Source organism: Adelges cooleyi, unplaced genomic scaffold (assembly GCF_023614345.1).
Source record: "Adelges cooleyi isolate 19-005CV unplaced genomic scaffold, UGA_ACOO_1.1 ACOO_flye_CR_arks_rails_tigmint_CR_PRNA_580, whole genome shotgun sequence".
In the NCBI taxonomy this organism is placed as follows: Eukaryota; Metazoa; Arthropoda; class Insecta; order Hemiptera; family Adelgidae; genus Adelges; species Adelges cooleyi.
Genome location: NW_026096275.1, coordinates 228,375 through 241,207, shown reverse-complemented (window position 1 = coordinate 241,207; position 12,833 = coordinate 228,375). Strand labels below are relative to the sequence as shown.

Genomic DNA, 12,833 nt, shown 5'->3' with positions numbered 1-12,833 from the left:
AACGTTGAAAATATATGCATATATTTTGCACATGAGTAAACAGTTTTAAAATGTGATAAGTAGGAACATAAAAAAATAACAGAATAGGATTGCGTGTATTATGAATGCCATACAACGCAAATAAAACCGTTCTTAAATGTCTGTTGCTTAAAGCAAATTGCATGGTTCAACAGTTAAAACTTGGTACTGTTTTCATTCCATAAGTATATTTTCTTGTAGTAAGTACTGCGGATATTCGGGAAAACCTTATTTGAATCACAGTCATCAAGTAATAATAAAATATTCCCATAACATTAAAAATCGTCATAGGAACTGTTATCGAGTATTTCAAAAAAACAGTTTTTACTTCCAAAAAAAAAAATTAAATATTCTGAATCCTAGTTTCTTGTTTAAATATTTAAAATGTTTTCAAAAACCGTGATACAGATTTTTTGCGTGGCATTTTATTTTATGCAATGTCAAGGTGCTGGCCCTACTAAACAACAACTTGTAAGCATAACGAGTACTTATTATTTATGATTAATAAAAAATGCCGAGATTGCTGCTTAACAATTTACAAAATGTAAAATATTTTTTAAAAAATGTATTATTGTTTTCCTTTCTACATTTTCTTACCAAAGAGTTATTTACGTAATATTTTCACTTATAACCAATTACCGATAACAAAAAAAAAAAACTTTAACTACTATAAAATGTATGTTATTATGCTGAAAAAAATTCGCAAGCCATATTATATGTCTAATAAATTTGGCTTTTTTTTTTTTGGTTAATGAAGGAACAGTGTAACTTGCAAATTTTAAAATAGAACTAAATGAGTACATTTTGTTTTTATACCAATAGCAAAACATAGAAAGAATAGTCAGTGGACATTGCTGGCCGAATGGCCTGTACTACGAAGATTTATTAAGTGTACTTGACGAAGTAAAACGGGAAACGGGCGCACGTGGATATCTCCCCAGCCTTGATGAATTAGAAACAACGATAGAAAGTAATAAATAATAGGATAATACTCAATAAACCTGTTGAGTAAAATGTACAAATCTATTGAAAAGACACTTTAATAATCAAGTCTATTAAAAAGTGAAAGAGCATTTATATTATATAAATATTAAAAAGAGAAAGTTTAGCAAAATATGAAATGCATGATCAGATTTAAAATAAAGCCAGTACAGTGGGACAGAGCAAAGTGGGGTCGGGCCATAGTGGGGACGGGGAGGTCACAGGTTTACAGGATTTTTTTACAACTGAAATTGATAAAATCACTTACGAATACACGATTCAATGCGAATCGGTAGTTAGTATTTTCTAACCAGTTAAGTCCAAACCGAGCACAGTATAAAACAGTATAGTAAAAAATAATTAAAGTGAGGTTCAGTATTTATAAATTAGCATCAAAGCGTTTATTTGAAAGTGATCTTATCCAAGAATAATTACAAGGAGATACAAACTTTAAACTCGTATGGTTTGTTTTTTCAAATTTTTATTGTGAAGAAGTGAACTTTTTCAGTATTTACTCTCCCCCCCCCCCAAGTTCCAATTAGATAAATTTGTGATTTATAAAGTGCTAAAATAATAAAAAATAAAAATATTGTAACACAAAATTTTGTTCTTTCAGGTTTTACATTTAGGGAAGAAGACGCTGTAATTTGCGCCCGATATATAATAGGTGACGATAGTATGACGGTAAATAAAAAACGATTTTTTGCGGGAATATTTGAAATATTCAAACTTTCAATTATTTTATGTAAAATTGGTTGAATTTATTCTTGTAAGCATAACAAGTACATAATATTTATGATTATGAATATTTTGAGGATTTGCTGTTTTTTGCAAAATGTGAAATTTTTAGTTTAGAAAATGAATCTTAACGTGTCCATTAAAATGTTTTAATTGTAAATTGTAATACACATTTTAATGTGTATTTTTATTCTGATAACTATAGAGAACGATAAGAGGATTTTTCGAAAACAAAGTATATCAAGGTACCATAAACTTTGTACAATTAGGTGATATCATTCAAGTTGTAAGAGTGTTAAAGCATTTGGATCCATTCACTGATATAGCTGTCCAATTGAAAGCGGAAATATTAAGTAATACACAATAGAAAAATATTTTCTAAACATATTGAGAAAAATGTTCAAAAACGATTGAAAAGACATTCTAATAATGAAGTCTATCATTAATTGCACAACTATAAATTACATAATTTTTTATAAAAATTAAATGTATTACGTAATTTTACATTACTATTTCAATCACGAAAATTTGAAATAATATTTTTTGGCATGTGGAAAACATAATTTTTCTCAATATATTTGCTGTTAAATTGACCTGATTCGTTTGATTAAAAAAATGTATAACACTTTGTACTTTCAGAACGTATATTTCCTATTTGGGAAAAAGTTAATATCATTGCTTGCATTGTTAAGAGCTTACATTTTTGATTATATTATTAACTGTTATTAAATTAATGCATGTGTGTACTATGTAGTATGTCACAAAAATGTAGTCTTGATTGATTAATAAATCATTTTGCTCTTACATTTCGTTAGTATTTATTTTATTACTTCATATAAATTACCATTTTTAAACTTAAAAACCACTAAACAAAATTCCAACATTTTTTTAAAAGGCAGGTTTTAATACAGACCACAAAGTTACTTATTAAGAAATAATAATAAGTTTAAAAAAAAAAATACCCGAATAATAACATAAAGTGCTATGTAACTATAAATTAGTAATTACATAATTATTGACAATCTACAATATTTTTACCAATTTAGTATGTTTTAACACATAACATTAAATAAAATTATGATATTTGGATATTAAACCAAATAGTGATAAGTGATAACGCATAATTGACCTAACCAACCGAAAATTATAGGTACGTTATTTCAGTATTGTTGTGTATTGGGTATTATCAATGATAACTTTATTACGTGGGAACTTATGACTGAATGCCCAGTGGATGAAAAATTGCTTCTACAAATTATATAACAGTCAATTTTGTATTTCATAATAACACCTACACTAGAGTCGATCAGCAGCGCGCCGAACGTTTCCTCGGACCCCGCTGACCCATAATATTCAAATTTATGTAGTTAAGTAACTACTCATCCAAAACGAAAAATTCAAGTATATATACATTTAATATACAATAGTTCTTGATAATTTTAACAACAAAATTGGTGTTGCCTCCTGCCCTGAACTTGTAACTTCAATAAAGTTCAATTAAAGTTTCAAAAAATGCTCTCAAGTTGGGAGGGAGTAAAAACAAAAAAAAAAATAACGAAAAATTGAGATCTCATTGCATAAAAACAATATGTAAAGATAAAATAAACTTTCTTATTAAACCCAGTGAGATATTAAGTGGTTAACGATAAGTTGATCACTTTGTAACATCACCTAACATAATAATATGAATAATATTATTTCGTCCTTTTAGTCATAATATTACTTTCAAAACCCTTATAAGTTTAGTCATTAATATATTATGCATTCAACTCGCGTTATACATTTTATTTCAACCTTATGTTTACACAAATTGTTAACGATTTATTTTCTTTCATAAAATTATACAATATTTTTCAACTATTTCTATAATTTTTATATTATCAAAAAAAAGTGGCTTTTCACAAAAACTGCTGCATTATAAATAATGACAAATAACTGTAGGCGTTATACATTTTTATGTTTTTACATTATGTACTACAAAGACTACTATTACAGGGCTTTTATTGCTTTTATCGAAAACAAGTTGATTTTATTAGTATTTTGTGTACTAAAATGTTAGAACTGTTTATTATCTTGCATTGAAGGACCCTGATTTTACAATAACTATTAACGGATTTTAAAATAATTTTTTTAATTAAATAATATTGCCCGTGTGGCTCTCGGGAAAGAAAAAGGCCATAAGTTGTTCCCCCTGTCGTAAAAGGCGACTTATAGGAACACCGAAAGTCTCCCGGGATAAGGAGTTTCCTCTACAAAGCCAATGGCTTTCGAGGCAGTTGAGCTGAGAAGAGAAGAGCACTTTTTTGACCTAGATTTGGGAAACCGGCTCTAAAGGCGGACCACGTAAGTGGTCAACGGCATAAAGATGTAGAAGGCAAAGGACATCCACTACATTAAAGATCCTACAGGATAGTCTTTGTAAAATCATTCATTGCAAACACATAACCCCCTACATGTAGCTAAATCATATAAGGGGTGAAATAACACATTTGTTTATATGTTTTTATATTTAAATAACACATTTGTAAGAATTTAATCAACAATTGGGTCGTTAACTGCAAAAGTCGTGTATCTCTACATTTTTAAAATATATATACTTTTGTCTAATGGAGTCACTTAAGCTGTATAATGCCAACAGCTATTAATTGTAATTTGTTGTAATTAGTATAAACATTTAGGTACACAAGTGATTAAACAAAATATTTTTAATATTTTGTATTTTACTTTATTTGTATGCTAAATTTTAAATGTCAATTAATAAGTCTTTTACCTTCACCGAACAAAGTCTAGATATACATTTATTAGAGTTTTTTTTTACTTGTTACTGTTATAATAACTGTGGCGAGTACCTATTTTTTTTAATTTACATACAGTTAATGTATTGCGTTTTCCTAAATCAAAAATGTTTTATAATTATAACTTATTAAAAGGAGTTTTTGTAAAATCATTTATCTTGAATTTGGTAATTTAATATTGTATTTTGTTTTTTTTTTATCAAAACTAAGCTGTTTTTCACAGCAACTGTTGTAATGTAAACAAGTTTTTATAGGTATCACAAATGTTGAATAATATACGAATCTCCGTATTTTACAAAAACAATTTGTATAGTTTATTTGCTTATTTTTTTATCGAATTGTTTTCTTAACATATTTTGTTTTGCAGTTGTTTTTGTATTTAAATGTTTGATCAATTTTATTTCTTACACTCCATGTTACAATAATTATAGCAGATATGTCTAATTATTATTAATTGAAGTATTACACTTAAATGCATTTTTAAAAAAAAAACATTTCTTTTTGCAAAAACGCTAAGAATACTTTTTCTAAAACTTAATACAATATTTTTCCACAACTGGTATGGTTTTCAAAAACCAAAACACCCTTTAATATCGTATACTTATAATTTTTAATGACTTAAGAGTTTACACATTTTTAACTTCAAAGCAGTTATAATTCCCAATAACAATTTGCATAGTTTTATATAACATTATTCATGTTTAAGTATGTTATGATACTCATACAAGCAAAATACAATAAAAAAAATCAGTTGTTTTTTTATCACTTAAAATATATGGGCGATTTTATTTTATAGATTCTTCATTTATTAATTTATGTCGTCGAATTATTTCAAAATTTGTGTGGTGTTCTTTGGTTTTCGCCTGATAGCTACAGAAAACGGATATCTAGTGCGAAACTATAACAGTTGAAACTTTCGAGTTTAACTTGATTAGTATATTAATGTATAAAATTATACATTTAAAGTTTAAGTCCAAAAATCCGGAATTTTGGAATATTTAATGATCCTTCAAATTTACTTATTACTACCAGTATTCGAGTTAAAGTAATAATAATTGAATTCTATGCTGGGATTTATTAACAATTACGTTATTATTAGATACTAAGAGTAGTTTAAACGCCCAACCAGGTTATCGTTTTATTTCAAGTATATTTTGCTAATATGCAAAATATCAATTTTGATTAGCTATAATTTGCAGCAAAATGTTCATATTTTGTCTGAAATAGTTAAGAACATAATATATACATGTTTATATTGACAAAACATTAAACACGCCCAATCAATTTAATGTACGTATCTTAGTGGATACAATGTAATTTATCACATTCAAATTACAATAGCTTTTCTAACTTGTTTAAAAAAAAACTATTGAATCTGATACTTGTATTACTGCGTGTTTATCGTCGGTTATCGTTTGCACGATTTATTTTGTAAGTTTAAAATTGTGTACATAGCCCTCCGCCGAGACCCCGTATTTACTATTACTCAAACTACTGCAATATTAAGTAAATGTAACATTATACTCTACTTGGTGTTATGCTTCAGAGTAATGTAAATATGTTATTCATAACGAAAAATGACAAATGTTGCTTATGTTAACAAATTCGCATCAACAATTCTGCAAAATACATCTTTTATTGTTTCGGTCGGCAATATATAAGCCATTCGATCAGTCGTAAAAACCATTGAAGCAGCCAGTATTTAGCAGCTAGTAAGTAATATACGAAATTATTTTCTTATATTTGTTGGCTTTATATATTTTCTAAATGTAAAATGTATTAAATATTACGGAATAATAATTTTAAATATAATTACTTTAAAAAAACGCTTGCATATTATTTAAATGATATTTTTTTAAATTATTCGAATACATTTTTTTAAAAAAAACTTTTATTTGAATAATTTGTTATCTAGATGATTATTTAAATATATTTTATTAGAATAATGCAAAACTCTGGTTATAACTACGCATAGAATTGTAAGAATAGTACGTATCAAAGAGTTTATTTGAAAGTTATTTTATCCTAGTAAGCCAGTACAGTGGGGTCGAGGCACAATGGGATCAAAGTAGTAGGGACGGAGAGATCACAGGTCTACAGGAATTATTTTTAATAAAAGTGGTAAAACCACTTTCAAATAAACGCTATAAGCGCTTTGATGCTAATTTTTAACGTAGTCGTTAAAAAAAAAATGGTTCGTATTTTCTTGATGTTTTGTTTATGTTAAATGTTTTTCCATCCATACCACACATATTGTAAATAGACATCTACATATTATAATATTTTTTAATACTATATGTTGCTGGCCTAATACAAGTGGTGTATAAAGTTATGATATTTTATTGTATTTAGAATCGATGTGAATTGTTTTTTAGTATTGTAGTGTAGGACTTTCAGCAATTTTTTAGTTTTATACCATATTATACTTATATGGTATTTATTTTAGCTCCTCCTCCAGACGTAGTAACGCTAAGATGTTTACACATTTAACACAAAAAGCTCATGTATTTTTTAAACAAGTGTTTTGCACTAACTGAATAATATCACCAGAAATTGTTGGGTACTCATATTGTTTAAGTACTTAAAAAATAGTAAGGTAAAAAACTATTTAATAAAAGTATTTTTATTGATATTAATACAAAATTTGTGTTTGACGTAATATTTGTAACAAAGAGGTACTATCATGCAAGCAAACTCAAACGTTCAAAAAGATAAACAATAAAACATGATACAGTCAAAAACCATTTGTTTTAAAAAAAAAAAAAATAATAATAATAGTAAAACTTGGAAACTTGTATTTGTAAAATCCAACAGTTCTTGTAACTTAAACAATTTATAATGCTAACACGGTTAGCTTAACAGTCATTTGTCTTTTGTCTACATTTAATTTCGAGTTCTTAGGCTACCAGAATGAATGCATAAAACGTGTTTAATGTAACCAATTACCAAACAAAATCCGCCTTGACATAGTTAAGAGGACTCTACGCCTGTGTAGTTTCTATCGAAAACAACTATTCAATTTAACCTTACTCTGAAACGCGTGAAACGACAATAACTTTGAAAAATAGTATACATATTTTGTCAATAATTGTTTTTCGAGCTTTTTCGTATATTGAGGTTACGTAATCTTTGCATCAATATAAGAGAACCATGATTTTGTACTTGCATGTTTACAACAACAGAAGTTTAAACTAAACGCCAGAGCAATGTAAATAAGTAAATATAATAATAAAGAAATAATTTTACATGGAGTTAAAAATGTACATAGACAACTCTGTAATAAATGTTTAGATTTTATTATAAGTATACCTCTGTCTAATATAACATGTTTTAATTTGCATTATTGTTTGCAGACCAAAATGAAAGTTTTCTATGTGTTAATGATCTGTTCCTTTATATATGTTTTTGCAGCTGATAGTATGTAATTTATTTTTACAAGTACCTACTTAAGGTACTTGTTTGAGGTTTGAAAAAAACTAAACAAAATTAAATAATTTTCAACTTTTTTACAGATGATCCAGCCGATAGAAAGGTTCTTGACACTACAAGTCAGTACACTTTTTTGTTTGCAAAATACTTTTTTAAGTTCTAAGACTTATATTTTTTATACATAATTTATTACAGACATACTGATTTACAGACATATTGATAGAAGTAAGACATTTTAGTACTTAACATTTTTTTTTATATAGCGTTTATTTGAAAATTTACAATCTAAATCGAAAAAAATAGTGGTCTAATCATATGTAAGCGACTGTTAAGTTGTTTTCACTTTCCTTTAATATGGGGTCCCCAAGTCAACTTATGGTCAAGGATAAGGCCGAGATATTTTGCTTTGTTTTGATGTGGTATGATTTTGCCATTGTATGGATTTGGTCTCGTTGATGTTGATTTTCCAGTTATTAAACCATGTTGAAAATGTATTTAAGTGGGTTTGGACATATAGACTAGCTACAGTAGGGTCTACATTGGATGCATATAGATGCATATACTTAAAAAAAAAATTGTATTTCAACCCTTAGGTTGGTTTGCAACTCTTCTTCTTCATTCTTCACGGTCACTCGCTATTTCTTTTAATACCCTATAGCTTCCAATTCCTGCATCTTTCTTGATTTGTCCAATAAATGTAATGCGAGGTCACCCAGGTGATCTTTTTCCTTCAATCAAGCCCTCTAGTATTGTGCTGTACAGTTCTTCTGGATGTCTTAATATGTGTCCCACCATTTTCCATCTTCTCATCTTAATCAAATAACGCAACTTGTGTAGAGAATATTTCTTAAAAGGGTCTCCTACACGAACAATATGATTATATATTAATTCAGTTTGTACAATATTATTAATAATCTAAAATAGATATTATAGAATAATTGTGTAATAAAATTATTCCTACATGGTTTATCACTAGTCAAAAGTGTCACGTTTAACTCAAAATGTACTTCTATTCAGAACATTTTTGTACATAATATAATGTCGCATTAAAATTTCATTTTTTTTTTTTTAAGTCAATCAATTATTTGTTTATTTCAGACACCATTCGGAACAAAATAAAACATTTTGCTTATCGAAGAAATGAATTCTCAATGAGTAACTATTATTTTACAACAAAACCGATTAAGTATGCTAGTAGAAGAAATGTTTTAGAAATAATACAATAATTGCAAAAACAATTTATCAGTACAATTTTATGAGTAATATAAGTATTAAATTTAAATCACTCAATATTTATTTGTAAATGTAACTTCATTATTATTTTTAAACATGTATTTTCTACCTTGACTTCCTCTTTTAAATTTATAATTGAACATGAAGTTAAGTCAAATATCATTTAAAATACATTTTTGTAATCATAATTTCAGAGGAATTGACTTTTATGTTTGCAATACCTGGTAATAATTGAAAATATTTCCATATAGTTGTTAGTTGTTTACAAGTATAAAATGTTTTCCTTTTAATTTCAGAACAAAATATTGATGGCGACCCTATTATTCGTAATTCATATTAATAATACATTACACGCGGCTTTTACATTAGTTTTCAATTTATGAGAAAAATCATATGCATATTAATTTTTCCATAACAATACACAAATATCAAAATGCATTTTATTTTAAATTTTAGAGCACGCATTAGAGATTCAATTGCAACAAGGAGTATTACAAGACTCAGGTAATTATAAAATTCAACATAATTTCACAAACACGTAACAAAACTGAAAGTTAAATTTCAATTGTGCTTAAAAATATTCGGTTTGAAATCATAGTCATAAACTAAATATGTTTCACTTCGTGTCATTAAGCAAATTTTGGAATGACCCCAGCCAAAATATAATATCCATGTTACTTGTAATTTTCAACAAAATTGTGTCGAAGCATCTTTCATAAATAAATAATTAAATTCATTAATTGGCCAGTGTAATCTTAATTTATAAAGTTACTGTTATACATAGATATAATAAAATACTTATTTTCCATAACCGTACAATTATTTATTGCATATTTTTATGTTTTTGTTAAAGGCTATACTAACGAGCAGGCTACACATGAAGGTAATTACGCTTTATTCGACAGTCGTAAAAAGCGCTTAATATTTAGATGGTTATTCGAAATCTATCTTAAGTCAATCCAGGTTTCCGTAACGTAATAAGAACAAACTGTTAAAATGAAAACGATCAGTTTACAAGTTGATAGTAAACCAAACATAACATAATACAAATATTTGTTCAACAACTATACGTTCGTTTAAAAGCTTGTAATTTAACGTTTTACTTTACCTCCAACTGAACGCAAAAAAATGATACTTTCGTTAAACATTTAAACTTATAACGTTACACGTTTTAACTTCAAAAACCGCTACCCTGAACACAACGTGTAAAAATGATTTGTTCATCAAATTTTTTTGCACATAAACGTTTTAGATTTGTTCATTTAAATAATATTTTTTTTAACTTAATCTTCAATCATACAACTTATTTATTTATTGATACATATAATGCCAAACACGTCGTAATTCATATTCAATGAAACGTAAAAAAAGTTTTCTGTAGTTTCAGTATATTTTTTACGTTTTCAATCCATTTTTTGTATTATGTTTTGAGTAATATTTTAAGGTCAATAATAAAATAATTACACCCAATGGATACAAAAGAAATGGCTTTATAAAAACAATTTGTTATTTTTTTTATTATGAAATCATTTTTAATCTAAATCATAACACATATATGTACTAAAAATATATTCGTTTAAAATACAACTAACACAAATATACATTTAATTAACTTCCATTTATATCTACCATACAAATATTAAACAACAAGATTTTTTGATTTTTTTTGTTTTTTAATAAAAACTAATATCAGCTTAGAATGGCTTGTATTCACAGTCGAAATTTGTGTGCGATATTTATTTCTACTAGCATTTAAATTGTCAGTGAAAAATTATGCCAATAATTGTAGTTGCCGCACATCTTTTTACCATAATAAAATATCACAAAAAGTATTTGACATTGATTCAACTACTATTCATTTAAGTTTCTATTTTGGATTACCATTTAGAGTTTGTCATTTTACAGTTGTTATATTTAAATAACATACTAGTCGAATAAAATATTATTTGGGTTGAAAATCTGGGTAGATTTTTCGAATAATTTTTTTTTTTAATCAGACACCATGTAAACGTATAATTCCAAGAAAAACATATTTTAACGATTTGTGTGTTTGTTTAATGTGTGTTTATCGAATAATGTAATTTGTAATTTTGAAATTTTACCTTGTTTACTGAGGTTACAAAATTGCCATAATAAAAACACTTTACAAAATTATTTATAATTTGTTTAACACTTTTATTGATTTTTTCAGCTAGTGATCGAATTAGTGTGTTTGGTCTTGGAGAACAACGAAGAGATCTGTTAAAACCCTCTTTAGCTTTGTTAATAATCGATATTATGATGAGTAAATAATAAACTATTAAAACAAATAGTAGTTAAATGGAAAAAATACATATTCAGACCAACAAACTTTACAGTTAACACATTACTTTTATAATTGAAATAACTACACAAATAAATCGTCCGACTAATTTTCTAGTTAAATAACCTATAAACTTAGTTCAACAGGTTATTTAACTTTTATTCCACCGTTACAGTTTTTTATTAGGTTAATATCCGTACCTTAGAGCAAAAGGGTATTTAGTTAAGAAAATTTCATTTTCCGGTATTTTCCTCAATTCACTGCCTTATATGACGTTTGTACACTTAAGAGTCCTTATAAGTTTATTTACTTTAACTAGTTAGTTAGTTATTTATTAATTAGATATTTAGAGGTGGAAGTAAAGGAAAAAATGATTGCCAAGGGTGTAAGTGAAAGTCATAGAGGAAATGTATGAAGGGGCAAGTACAACAGTGAAAAGTGTGTGTGGAGAAATGGAAGATTTTAGTGTAAGAGTTAGTGTGCATTAAAGTTTAGAGTTGAGTCCTTACTTGTTCTTTTGAGTAATGGACGAGGTTACGAAAGATATACAGGGGGAGGTGCCTTGGTGTATGATGTTTGTGGATGACGTAGTGTTAGTGGGGGAAAGTCCGGAAGAATTAGCTGAGAGACATGAAGATTAGTGAAAAACGCTTGAAGAGAAAGGACTGAGGACTAGTAAGAGTAAAACGGTGACAATTGCTTTAATTTTGGAAAAAGTTTTAGGGCTGGCCACGTAATACAGATGGGTGATAAGGAAGTGTGTGGGGTTGATAAGTTTAGGAAGAAGAAGTTAGTAAATATTAATTTATTAATAAATTATTTTATTTTTCTCTCTCCTGTAAAATTTACATTTTGTGACTCAATACACTTTTTCTCTTGGGTGAGGATATAAGATTAGCCTTAATTTTAATTTATCCAACTATGTATTTTATTGTCAGTGCAGCAAGCTAAATTTGGCTAACCTTTAAACCTTTTTTTTAGACCCAGACTACCACGGTATTGATTTTGTCTTCACATGTCGAATCATAGGGATGTTCATGAGTACAAAATTTCCAACATCATACACAAAAACTGCTATGGTTTTACCCGACGATACTTGTGTCATTGGTCATGGAAGTGATGGCATAAAATCATACGCATACCAAGGAAAATATATACATCGTGTAAACAACGAAGACCATTCGGATGTAGGGAAAACCATAAATCATGAGTTATGGTAATTAATAATTTCTATACTCTTTTTAATAAATAACACATAAACTACAAAGTACTTCTGTTATTATATTTAAATATTTTTTTGCGTGCTACGCGAATATCAAAGTTGTCAAATAATTCAA

The 12,833-nt window shown here is 27.3% G+C and overlaps 1 protein-coding gene across 2 annotated transcripts in view; it reads left to right on the top strand.

Moving 5' to 3' along the window:
* The window catches only part of LOC126843971 (uncharacterized), a 25,079-nt gene extending 12,246 nt beyond the window's left edge, over positions 1 to 12,833 (top strand). Inside the window, exons 1-11 of one of the 2 annotated variants that reach the window (XM_050581781.1) lie at positions 6,202 to 6,244; positions 7,886 to 7,949; positions 8,045 to 8,080; positions 8,157 to 8,186; positions 9,060 to 9,116; positions 9,389 to 9,418; positions 9,491 to 9,520; positions 9,651 to 9,698; positions 10,048 to 10,077; positions 11,386 to 11,478; positions 12,478 to 12,833. In XM_050581781.1, the coding sequence (XP_050437738.1) occupies positions 7,892 to 7,949; positions 8,045 to 8,080; positions 8,157 to 8,186; positions 9,060 to 9,116; positions 9,389 to 9,418; positions 9,491 to 9,520; positions 9,651 to 9,698; positions 10,048 to 10,077; positions 11,386 to 11,478; positions 12,478 to 12,716 (651 nt within the window). In that variant the 5' untranslated portion in view covers positions 6,202 to 6,244; positions 7,886 to 7,891 and the 3' untranslated portion in view covers positions 12,717 to 12,833. Of the gene's footprint in view, positions 1 to 6,201; positions 6,245 to 7,885; positions 7,950 to 8,044; positions 8,081 to 8,156; positions 8,187 to 9,059; positions 9,117 to 9,388; positions 9,419 to 9,490; positions 9,521 to 9,650; positions 9,699 to 10,047; positions 10,078 to 11,385; positions 11,479 to 12,477 lie in introns of those variants that run through there. The other variant, XM_050581782.1, reaches the window with a different exon arrangement.